At 38.0% G+C, this 13,309-nt stretch overlaps 1 protein-coding gene across 6 annotated transcripts in view; it reads left to right on the top strand.

Annotated features, from left to right (window-relative positions):
- VEPH1 (ventricular zone expressed PH domain containing 1) overlaps positions 1-13,309 on the top strand; it is a 292,646-nt gene that overhangs the window by 153,964 nt on the left and 125,373 nt on the right. For 5 of the 6 annotated variants that reach the window (XM_036850356.1, XM_036850354.1, XM_036850355.1 and 2 more), the window contains 2 exons: positions 6,550-6,689; positions 8,950-9,084. In XM_036850356.1, coding sequence (XP_036706251.1) covers positions 6,550-6,689; positions 8,950-9,084 — 275 coding nt within the window. The remainder of the gene's footprint in view (positions 1-6,549; positions 6,690-8,949; positions 9,085-13,309) is intronic. The other variant, XM_036850357.1, reaches the window with a different exon arrangement.

Genomic DNA, 13,309 nt, shown 5'->3' with positions numbered 1-13,309 from the left:
GTACTATTGTTCTAATTTTAAAAGGTTTTCTAGAATGTTAATTGTAGACTTTCTAGATTTCTAACTTGTTTTACATTAATATTTTACAACCATAAAATGAGTAAAGAGTGTTTCTTTACCAAGATCATAACAAGATTACTAGCATCTGAAGTATAGCTAAAATACAAGTGGCTAAGCCTAAGGAAGAATGTTCACATTAACAAATAGCTATATCTCAGGGACTTCCCTGGTTGTCCAGTGGTAAAGAATCCGCCTTCCAATGCCAGGGGACGTGGTTCGATCCCTGGTCGGGAAACTAGATCTCACATGCTGCGGGACAACTAACTAAGCCTGCGTGCTGCAACTACTGAGCCTGCACGCCTCAACTAGAGAGCCCACGTGCCACAAGCTACAGAGCACATGTGCTCTGTAGAGAGAAAACCCACATGCCACAACTAGAGAGAAGCCTGTGCACTACAACTAGAGAGAAGCCCTCATGCCACAACAAAAGATCCTACGTGCTGCAACTAAGACCGGATGCAACTAAAAAATAAAAATAAATAAATAAACAAATAGCTATATCTTTCATGCCAGATGTGACAATGTGGAATGTTTAGTTAAATGTAAGATAAAATTTCAACATGAAAATTAGTATTGTATTATTACTATTACAATTTCTCATTATTTTCATGGGAATATCCTCCTGGTTTTATCATTGTTGCTCCAGAAGGAATCAGAAAGAGTATAATAAAGTATCATTGTTATGTTTTGAGGTAGGCTTCTCTATGCCAGGTACTATGGTGGGTACAAAATACACTAAGATTTTTAAGAGAGAAAGAGAGGAGGGTGGAAGGGAAGGAGAGGAGGGAAAGAGAGCGAAAGGGAGAGGAAAAGAACTCTGCCTTTTATAGTGGACAGAGATAAAAACGCTAACAGAGTGTGACTCAGGCTCCTCACTGTTGAAGTGGGAGTTTACAGGTAAGCAAGGAGTGGAGGCTAAAATGATCCATGTGGTAATGAATTAGAATTGAAACCATGGGTATGAACTCATTTTTAGCTTAATATAGATACAGATGGTTGCATATAGAAATACTTATAAACAGATATGTGTACATATACACACATAATTTCCCCACTTTGTCACCTTAGGGGGCCAAGGAACAATGACACCCAAGTAGCAGCAAACATACCTAGTACCTAGCTCTTAGTTTCTAACACAGTTCTCCAGTGAAAGGAACCAGAAGTCCTTGGAGAAACAGCTGATTCTAAGACAGGGCAGGAAACATACAAGTTGAGCCTGGAGTATCTTGTATGTGAGATGTAAGTAAGGAAGTGATAAACAAACAAATAAAAAACCACACACACAATGATGACAGCACATCAAATGGACACAGGAACCAACTGAAAGAGCTCCCTGTGGCCAAAGCTGGAACAGTTAAAGCAACAAAATAAACAAAATAATATTGAATTATAAAATAGATATCTGTGAGTACATACTGATAGAATAATTGGCCAAATCATTTGAATGTAATAACTAGAAGAGGAAGAGACAAATTTGTGCAGAAGAATTCCACATAATTTATGCAGCTGTTCTGCCCTCAGGAGGTGAAGCTAACTCCCCACTCTTTAAGTATGGGTTGCACATTGTGACTTCTTTTCAAAGAGGACAGTATGGAAAGTGGGGGAAAAAAGAGTAACTTTACAGTGGAGAAATCTGGTGAACACTACCTCAGCCAGATGTTCAAGGTCAACATCAATAATCATAAGTCATGTAGATCAAATGTACTCTCCATATGATATGAGGAAAATGGCACTTTATCTCTGTGGTTTTCCTCCCCCAAATTCGAAATCTCAGTCTATTCATGAGAAAAACAGACAAATCCCAACTGAGAAACATTTTACAAAATGTTTCAAAACTGTGAAGATCATCAAAAACAATGAAAGTTTGAGAAATTGTCACAGCCAAGAGGAGCCTAAGGAGACATAATGAGTAAATGTTGTGTAGTGTCCTGAATCGGATCCTGGAACAGAAGAAACACACTAAGTATAAACTAAGGAAATCTGAATAAACTATGGACTTAAGTTTATAATAACGTGTCAATATTGGTTCATTACTTGTAACAAATGTACATACCAACTTTTTTTTTTTTTTGGCTGCACTGGGTCTTCATTGCTGCCCGTGGGCTTTCTCTAGTTGTGGCGAGCAGGGGCTACTCTTCGTTGCGGTGTGCGGGCTTCTCATTGTGGTGGCTTCTCTTGCTGTGGAGCCTGGGCTCTAGGCACGTGGGCTTCAGTAGTTGCAGCACGCGGGCTCAGTAGTTGTGGCACGCGCGCTCTAGGGCGCAGACCCAGTAGTTGTGGCACATGGGCTTAGTTGCTTCGTGGCATGTGGGATCTTCCAGGACCAGGGATTGAACCTGTGTCCCCAGCATTGGCAGGTGGATTCTTAACCACTGTGCCACCAGGAAAGTCCCTCATAGCAACTTAAGATGTTAATAAGAGGGGAAACTGGGTTATAGTATATAGGGAACTCTCTATATACTGTAATTATATACAATATGTAAATATATAATAATTATACATTTATATATTATAATTACATATATGTAATTTTTCTGTAAATCTAAAAGTATTCTAAAGCAAAAGTTTGTTTAAGAATACTAACATAGGACTTCCCTGGTGGTGCAGTGGTTAAGAATTCACCTGCCAAATGCAGGGGACATGGAGAAGCCCTGGTCTGGGAAGATTCCACATGCTGCGGAGCAACTAAGCCCATGTGCCACAACTACTGAGCCTGTGCTCTAGAGCCCGTGAGCCACAACTACTGAGCCCACGTGCCACAACTACTGAAGCCCATGTGCCTAGAGCCCGTGCTCCGCAACAAGAGAAGCCACTGCAATGAGAAGCCTGTGCACCACAATGAAGAGAAGCTCCTGCTCACTGCAACTAGGAAAAAAAAAAAAAAAGCCCACGTGCAGCAACAAAGACCCAATGCCAAAAATAAATAAATAAATAAATAAATTTATAAAAAATAAAAGGGCTTCCCTGGTAGCGCAGTGGTTGAGAGTCTGCCTGCTAATGCAGGGGACACGGGTTCGAGCCCTGGTCTGGGAAGATCCCACATGCCACAGAGCAACTGGGCCCGTGAGCCACAATTACTGAGCCTGCACGTTTGGAGCCTGTTCTCCGCAACAAGAGAGGCCGTGATAGTGTAAGGCCCGCACACCACGATGAAGAGTGGCCCCCGCTTGCCACAACTAGAGAAAGCCCTCACACAGAAACGAAGACCCAACACAGACAAAAATAAATAAATAAAATTAAATTAAATTAAAAAAAAAAAGATAGCATCATGTAATGGCAATTCTATAAATCTGGGTTTTTGGAAAGTGATTTCAATGGAAGACCTGTCTCAAAAGAAATTAAATAAAAGTCTGGAATAAATCTCTTAAAAAAATGCTAACAAAATTTTAATACAGTACAATGAATGCAGTGTAGGAATAAAAGCATATAAACTGTGGGAGAAAAGTGTGAGAGGAAGAAAAGAATTTCAAAATGATCCTTAAATACTTTGACTTAAAAAAAAGATCAAATGCTCTTTTATTTTGTATCACGTCTTTAAATTTATCCATGTGTGTAATGTGTATGTTTTGGGTATTGCAACTTACAACACATTATATTATACAATTCTTGCTGCTCATGTTAACTTCAGTATTTTTAAAGACCAAACCAAATCCTTTGATTTTTTTTTTTTTTTACAAAAATAAGCCACAATCTACCAAGAGTAAAGAAATAACAATCAGATTTGGTGGAATATGAGAAGCATTCTATATTTAGCAAAGCATGACCTTCTCTCTTTTCAGCATTTAATGTAGAAAAATAAATAACAGTTTAGGCATCAATTGTATAAATAAAAAGTATCTTAATAACCCAGATACACTAACCTTACTACACGGAATTACCTTGAATATTCATGCCTTATGCGATTTTTTCAGGGTGTTCCCTACTCTTAAAATGCTTGTCTCTCTCACATTTTTTCTAAGTTCAAAATCTTGGTTAGCTTTCAAGGTCACCTCAAATATTTCCTCCACCAGGAAGCCTCGCCTGGTTCCCCAAGGATGATAGCTGCTCATTGCTGTGAGTGGTTGGTACTGTGTGTCCCTCCATTATCCCATGAACTTAATTTACAACTGTTGTTTATAGGTGTTTCTCCCATTTGGCTGTAAACTTCTTAAGAGCAAGGTCAGAATCATGGCTCCTCTTGGTCTCTGCACAGTGTCTGACACCCATTCATTCATCCAACACCATTTATTGCATGCCCACCATTCAATACCATGGAATGAACAGGAGGGAGAAAATTACAGAGAAAAATTAACAACTAAATGTTAATGTTGAAAAAACTTTCTAATCCAGCAAAGCTCAGAAAAAAAAAAAAAATGAGGAGAAAAATATTGAAACAGATCCAGTTTACTGAAAGCATTAACAGAAGCCTTATATCACAGAACTGATGTGTTTTTATCACCGGTATATATGCTTCTAGGTAAAGGTGTCTCTTTGTTCTACCGCTTTGCCCATTTTCCATGATCAGGGACCCCTGTGGTTTGTGTATAGAAAGCTGGTAGGCTAAGGGCAAGTAAAATAAATTGAATCAATGTTCATTTTCAAAAGAAAACATGAACGAGCAGTAATTTAGGGGAAGGAAAAAGATAAAAATGTTTTTTTCGTGGCAGGGGCCCGAAGTCCAACTTGGACTGTCAAGCTACTGCACAGGTTCTTACAAACGATCTTTTTCCCTTTTGAAACTTTCTGTTAAAGCAAAACAAGGTGCTGTCTCAATGCATACATTACAGCTAGACTGATTTCCAATAGAACCATTTTTTGTGTATGCGCTCTTATGGAATTCTTGGTTTCTGCCTTCTCTAGTATTGATTAATTTAAATTCAATTTTTCAATGCCAAAAAAATATTTTTAATTACCATTTTCAAACAATTTCTGATAGAGCAATTTTAAGTGGATATTGTGCTCTATTCTATTCTATGAAGTCTTTCCCTGTCAGTGGCAGGCCTCCTGGTCTTTTCCACTGAACTTTCAAGCACTCTTTATATCTCATGATCCACTCACCCACAGAATGCAGAAATGATTTCTGATTTCATACAAGATTTTGAATGCTTAAATTTCCCCCAAACAACTAACATCATGAAAACTAGTCCTCTTTTATACCAATGGTTCAGAATCACACAGAAAGCTATTATTTATTAAGATTTCTAAATATGTTTCTAAATTGCCCTGTGGCTTTATTGTTTTGTTTCCAATGTCGTCTTCTCTAATCTATCACTGGCCACCCTCCCTTAACTCTTCCAAACTCTTTCCCAAAAGCCTGTTATTCCTTCACACCTGAGCCCTGATGGTGCACAGATAAGCTACCCCCCTCCCCATAATTCTCTAGGGAACCCCATGCACTCTCATGGGTTGGGACTGACTCTACCACCTTATTAGGGTTCCCATCAGCTTTTAATAAACTCTAGTCCATTTCCATTTTTAATAGTAGGGCATAATTAATCTATTTATTTTCAAAATATTTCATTTAACATGTCAGATTAATTCTGAAACAATAAATACCCCATGAGCTATCAATATGACTCTACAGATTTAAAAATTCCCAGTATGGTAGAGCCTAAAGCATCCCAACGTGGCAACAGTTTGGCTGAGTTCGAATCCTGGTTCTGCCACAGATAGGGCAAACTTGAGCAATATTTTCTGGATCCTTGAGCATCATTCATCTCTCCAGACACTCTCTTTAGAGCATCTATTGTGTGCCACGTGCCAAGGTCATAGTGGTGAACAAGGCAGTCACAGTGGTTCACTAAGCTGACCCTTTAATGGGCTAAGTTTCCTCATACTTAAAATAGAAACAGTAACACCCATCTTGTAGGGTTGTAAAAATTAAATGGCTCCTAAACATGGCTCCTCGCCATCTCTGCTCTATGCCACCACCACCATGCTCCCCCACTTTCTTGTTCCTAAAGGATGATCTCTTTAAGTTTCCCTACTGAAGCTCTTCAAGATGAAATAACCTTTTCGAGCCAGGACAGTTCACAGGAAGCCACCCCCTGGCCAGAGTTATTCTGGGGGTTGTTTCTGTGGCCTCTGTACAACCAAGAGAACAGTGCCCCTGGTCATGGCACACCATCACTGCCCAGAAAATGCCTCGGTTTCCTTCACCCATTTGTTTGTGCTTCCCAAGTTATTTCAAAGTTCCCAATCATATGGAAACGACACCTATCTCCCTTTCTATTGGTAAGAGGTTTTTTCCTCCCATGCAAGTTGCTTGGAGACTTCTCATCCATTGTTAATCAAAAGAAAAAGAGGAATAGAATACAACTTGCTTAAAGCAGCTACACTTAAGTCTACATTCCATGAAATGGATCTACTCCCAAATCGATAGTTGTTTGAAGTTATTAGCTCACAGAGTGAAAACTAAAGAATGTATTTCTAAAGATGTTTGTATGTTGAAGTATAAGGTATAACTCTGGGAAGAATCTAATGTTTAATGCTATGTGTATTTGTTTCTAGATTCTGTTAGAAGTTGTGTAGCAAAGCTGTTCTTCACTTGCTCCCTAAAGGGTCATTATTGCCTCTACAGTAAATCCAGTTTTATTCTCATCAGCCAAGAACCTCAGCCGTGGATCCAGATCATGTTCCTATTTCAGCAGGTGTGTATAATTCACATTCGTCATGGCTCCTTGATGAGAACAGCTCACATTTTGATGTGAATCAAATTGTATATGATTATAAAAAACAGCATTGATTTTTCTTCCTTTTCTTGAAATAATGACCTTATTCTTCTTCTACTTTACTAATGTTTTTCAAATGGTTTTCATCAGTGATTTTGTAATTGGTTTCATCTTTGGCTTTGTTCTTAACAGTTGTCAGTTTTCTGAAAACAAACCAAGAAACCTTGATTTTATTTTTGCTCCTTCAGTCTTATTTTATTGACTTAGTCTGATTCTTTGTTTTTCTCTTTGAGCAAACTCACCAAAAAATATATGTTTATGCTGCTTTTCTTCTTTGTTCTTTTCACTATAATGTTTCCTTTCTTCTTCCACACCTTTGATATTATGTGATCTGGATGAAGCCTGACTTTGGGGTAAATAAAAATCAAATCTTTGACTTGATAGTTACAAACCCAGTGCTAGCCTTGTATGCTGGGCCAGACTCTTCCCCTTCTCTGTCAGTTTACGCCTTCATGCAGTTCTCAAATTAACAGATTCCAGTCTAAATGGACCTCTTTGGAATGATGATTAATTAAATCAGGTCCTGCTCTTCTTTAAGTGAAAGATCATATGCTGTATAAGTTTCTGATAATAATCAAGAAATTCCCAGATGTGTCCACATTTTTTTTAACTTTTTGTTTTATATTGGAGTATAGCTGATTAACAATGTTGTGATAGTTTCAGGTGCACAGCAAAGCATGTGTCCACATTTTGGGTTTCACAATCAATCTGTTAGTGCTCTTAACCTTTTTAAATCTGTGGGCAAGTTACTCAGGGTATAAGATCCTGTGCCTTTTCCCACTCAGTATAAGAAGCAGCTCATCTTGAGGATAACAATAAGATTTTTCTGGAAAAAAAAATTGTTATTCACTTATTAAATAGAAACTTTGTACACAAAGACCACCTAGAGAGTCTTATAAGTCAATATTTGGACAGTCATTGACATAGAAAATGGGATTTTATAAGGCAAAATCATTATTTTATTACACCTCACACATAAAGGATAATATATATGGTATTTTATGTGTGTGTGTGTATAATTTTGTGCCTTTTATGTTCTATATGTTTTTATAAAATTGTTCCCTTGAATTGAGACACTTCTCACGTTCATAGATATAACATCACAACATGTAAATAACTGTTAAACACATAATTGGTTAGTAAACATACAAACAGTTTAAATTTTCCTTTGAAAATTTTAGAACCTAGGGGCAGGAGAGGAATAAAGACGACGTAGAGAATGGACTTGAGGATATGGGGAGGGGGAAGGGTAAGCTGTGACAAAGTGAGAGAGTGGCATGGACATATATACACTACCCAAAGTAAAATAGATAGCTAGTGGGAAGCAGCCGCATAGCACAGGGAGATCAGCTCAGTGCTTTGTGACCACCTAGAGGGGTGGGATAGGGAGGGAGGGAGGGAGGGAAACGCAAGAGGGATGAGATATGGGGACATATGTATATGTATAGCTGATTCACTTTGTTATAAAGCAGAAACTAACACACCATTGTAAAGCAATTATACTCCAATAAAGATGTTAAAAAAATTTTATTTTCATTGGCTTGAATGATATATATGTAAATGTGATTCTTTTTTTACATAAACAATCTAATTTTCCCAAACTGAGAATATCTTAAAGCTCTAAGAATATTCAGCCATTACACATTTTATAACCAAAAATGTTTGTGTTTCCCCAATCCCCCCACTCATACTGTTCACATCTGAGCAATTGAATAATGGACTGTTGGTTATTTAATGTCTATTCTTCACGATTTACTCTGTATAAATAAACTTGATATTTGTACTCTATTTGTACTCTCTTGATATTTGTTTTAATTTTATACCTTAATTCTCAGATCTTTGAAAAATAAATATATATATTAATATTAACCATTTTCCAATTAAGTAACATGCTTGAGAAATGATTGCAGTAAATACTACATTACAAAGGTTAGGCATATTTAAAGAGATCAATATCAACTGTCTTAAAAATCCTATTTAAGTTAAATTTTCTGTTAAGAAATAAAAAACATGAAATGTACCATATGTTTGATCTTCAAGACAGATTTCCCTGTAGCTTTATTTAAATTTAAACCATTTTTAAGTTCAGACCAAGCCTAATAGTGCTTTGCAGTCAATCAAACAATACTGTTAGGACAAGAGATAACATGTCACGTTTCTGTCATTAATGCCCTTTCAGAGCCTGTTTCCTGAGCCCCTGTCCATACAGAGCCGTTCTGTGCAATTTCTCAGAGCTCTGTGGGAGAAGACCCAGGCAGAGGGTGCTCACAGCTTTGAAACAGCCATGATGGAGTCCACATTCCCACAGCAGAAGGTAAATGGTTTTTTCCTTAGACATGTTATTTTAAACCAAGATTCAAGATTAGCTTGAAACAGTTTGCCTTTTCTTGATAGTTCAGTTTTTTCCCTTCATTCCTTTATTTTCTTTTATTATTAGAAAACACTAAGTAATGATTTACTTAGTCACATAGTCCACTATGTCTTGCTATAGTGGACTCAGGACCTAGTGATATCAGTAGTCAAGGTCACTGCCCTTTGAGGCTCTCAGACTGACATAATACTGCCCACTCAGAGCCACACAAAAACCACACACATGGTATGGAATAGAAAACATTTTACAAAAGAAGACAGACAACTCTAGGACTGAAAAGGAAAGAGCATTGGGGAATCAAGCTCCAGGTTCTTTGGTGCTTTTCATTTCGTCCGTCCATACTTCCTCTCATCACCTTGCCCTCTGCTGTCACCACAAAGCTAGAAAAGGAAGACAAGGTGAACAGGAAGGTCAGGGTGGGAAAGAGCTCTGTTGAGGCAGACAAGGATGATGTGAGGCAGAGCATTTTAGGAGTGTGGAAACAGGGGCATCACTCTCAGGACACAGTTGGCCGAGACCGCCTGAGCAGGCCCTTGAACTGGGAAAGGACCAGAATGTGGAACTACGCCTATCCAGTCAACAGAGTGTAACCAGAAGTGGACGTTCACTGCCGTGATCAGATCTGCCCATGAGAAAGGTCACAGGCCTGGGTACGGGGAGAATGATTAGAGGAAGCCTGACTGGAGACAGGAAGACTACAAAGGAAGCAACTACTGTAGTCAGGTAGGAAATGAAGGCCTGAACTAAAGTTGGAAGTTGTAGGAAGAGGATGGATTCAAGAGCCATTAAAGAAACAGAATCAACAGGACTTGGTGCCTGATAAGGAAACTGAAAGAACCAAGGATGACTCCAGGTGCGTTGTGTGGCCAATGGATGATGGCACCGTCTTGAAAAAGAGAGACCACAAAGGAAGCTGATGTGGAGGAAGAAGATAAATCATTCTGGCTTGCATATTTTGAGTGTGAGTGGTTTGTGTAGATAACCAGGTGGTGATGGTGGTTGAATTGCCACTGTGGACCTCAGGAAGAAGGACATGACTGGAGATAATGGATTTGGGAGTCAAAGATAGCACTTGATGTCATGACAGTAGATTGGATAACTCGGGAAGAACATGGATAATGAGAATAGAGAATGGTTATTGATCTCTCCTTAGTAAATTGCCAGCTTCTGTAAGTCCTTCTCATACTCAGAGATCCTGATTATCCTTATTTTGCCTTCAAGAAAACCCAATAATAAGCATTGGATGCTTACTGATCAAACCAGAGGTTCTGAGAGTATATGATTGTGGTCTTTGTCCTTGTTTTACTATTGAGAAGGGGAACAAACATACTAATATTAAATAAACTAAAAATACAAACAACTAGCAAATTAATCAAAAACTGTTACATTGTGAAACAAACTCAATATCTCTTAAGTGCTGAAGGATTGTAAAAAGATGAGAAATGGGTGTGATTAATCAGAAGTTTAGTTAGTATGGTCTGTAAGACGCTGAAGCCACACCCAATTACTGCATCACTATTTTTTGGCTTTGCTTTAAGAATTAGACATGTAGTATTAAGAATAAAGGAAATGCCATAGTTGCATCAATGCAAAGTAGAATGGAATTCTTTGCATATTTCCTGCAAATTTTAAAGTTTTGTATCATGTTTAAAGACAGTGCCTCAAATTCTTATAAATGTTTCATTGTGAACTGTAGTTTAACTAGAGGGAACATGTAAATTAAACCTCGGCAGACTGCTTCAAGTCCTAAGAGGTTGAAAAAAAACCCAAAAACTTGGCAAACCACTTTTGTGCATGCTCACAAGTATACTTATTCATATTTCTTCTATTTCATACCAATAAATATTCCTCTAGGGAAAAATTAACTGCAAACCAAAATGTTTTATAATTTTTTAAAACTTTATAATTTGGTTTATTCATAAGTAATAGAAAAACTTTGATGTCTGGAATGTGCATTGTGTGACAAAGTTTATCGGCCTGGGTATTTCTCAATCAAATTGATTTTCTACTCTCTTTATTTTATGAAGTGTTCTTCCCATGAAACTCACAATAGCTGTGAGAATGGTCCAAAGTCTGCTTTCTTCTTTTCACCATATGTGCCAGTCTGTACATACACTAGTGATTGAAAATGATGGGCATGTGTGTATCTGTTGCTGTGATAGAATTAATACTGCAGCCAACTGGATTCAGGTATACAAAAAAGGAATATGCTTCTGAAAAAATGCCTAAGTCTCTAGAATATAATGCTCTGGAGAGTTTGTTATTGAGAATTCTTTTTAATAAAATCTTGGAATTTTAGAACTGAAAATCAACAATAAGGTATCTATTACATTGTAAACTGCTTGAGGGCAAGGGATGTACTATGTTTACCATTATATTTCCAGGGTCACACAGTGCCTGACACATGGTAGGCTCTCAATAAATGATGAGTATCAATTGAATAAGTAAATAAATCCTGTCACTTTCCAGATGTTAAAATTGGAAGCATAGGGACCTGTCGTAGGTTACCTACCTGGTCAGTGGCAGAGCTAGAGCACGAGCATACACCATGGTGACATCGGGACCACCACCAATATATCTGGGTTTTCTCTACTCTGGCTTGTAAGATTACAATTCCCTGCCTCTTGAAGTAAGCCTTGGTCATGTGACTTGCTTCAGCCAATGATATATGAGAAGGGATATGTGTCACTCCAGGCAGAAGCTTTTCAAAGCCAGTGTTCCATTCTCCATCTTCCCTTTCTTCCCCTACCATGGGGACTGCAGAAGCAAATGTTGATATTGAGTTGCCAGAAGATGGACACAGCCTGGAACCCCAAACTACCACATAGACGACTGCTGCTCTGGAGAGCCACCCAGACCCACCACACACTTCGCATGATGAAGGAACAATCATCTGTTTTGTTAAAGACAGAAGTTTTGGTGTTTGTTATGGGAATATAACCTACCTATCTTGACTACTTTTCTTAATTTTAAATAGTAATAAAAACATTTTTTAAAACCTGGATTAATGGAAAGATATGCCCTTCTCATGGCTAGAAACACTGATTACACAAATGGAAATTTTCTCTCAAATCATAAATACAATTTATTTCCAATCATAATAGCAACAGAATTTCTTCATAGAGTTTGACAAAGTGATCCTAGATTTGAGAATAACAAAAACAGTTCTGAAAAAGAACAGAGAGGAGAAAATTTTTCTACTAAGAAATGAAAACTTATTCTAAAAGCACAATAAGATGAGGAGGTGATTATTGCTATAGGGTTAAATTAATACTAATAAGGAATAAAGAGTCCAGAGATAGTTCCAAGCATATATGGACACTTGGTAGATGATAGAAAGGAGATTTCCAATCAGTGAGGAGAAAATAAAATATTTTAAAAATAGTTTGGGGGACATGTGACTTTTCAGATGGAAAAAATAAAATTAGATCCCACTTAGACACTATAATAAATAAACTAACTCCAGATAAAGCTCTAAATGTAATCAATGAAACTTTACAACAATTAGAAGAAAATAGCCATAGTTGTCTTTGTGACTTCAGGATAAGAAAGAATTTAAGACTTAAGTGAACAGAAATCATAAAGGAAATATGAATAGATTCGAGTACATAAAAAGTTTAAATTTCTGTATGACAAATTACACCACAACAAAGTTAAAAGGCAAGCACAACCTGGGAGAAGTTACTTAAAATATGTGTAAGGGCCCTGAACCAAGATGGCGGAGTAGAAAGACATGCTTTCCCTCCCTCTTGTGAGAACACCAGAATCACAACTAGCTGCTGGACAATCATCAACAGGAAGACTCTGGAACACACCAAAAAAGATACCCCACATCCAAAGACAAAGGAGAAGCCACAATGAGATGGTAGGAGGGGCACAATCACAGTAAAATCAAATCCCATAACTGCTGGGTGGGTGACCACAGACTGGAGAACACTTATACCACAGAAGTCCACCCACTGGAGTGAAGGTTCTGAGCCCCACGTCAGGCTTCCCAACCTGAGGGTCCAGCAATGGGAGGAGGAATTCCTAGAGAATCAGACTTTGAAGTCTAGTGGGATTTGATTGCAGGACTTCGACAGGACTGGGAGAAACAGAGACTCCACTCTGGGAGGGCACACACAAAGTAGTGTGCGCATCGGGACCCAGGGGAAGGAGCAGTGACCCC

Source organism: Balaenoptera musculus, chromosome 4, assembly GCF_009873245.2.
Source record: "Balaenoptera musculus isolate JJ_BM4_2016_0621 chromosome 4, mBalMus1.pri.v3, whole genome shotgun sequence".
Classification (NCBI taxonomy): domain Eukaryota; kingdom Metazoa; phylum Chordata; class Mammalia; order Artiodactyla; family Balaenopteridae; genus Balaenoptera; species Balaenoptera musculus.
Note: the sequence above shows the minus strand (reverse complement) of the source record. Positions and strands in the feature narration are given on the sequence as shown.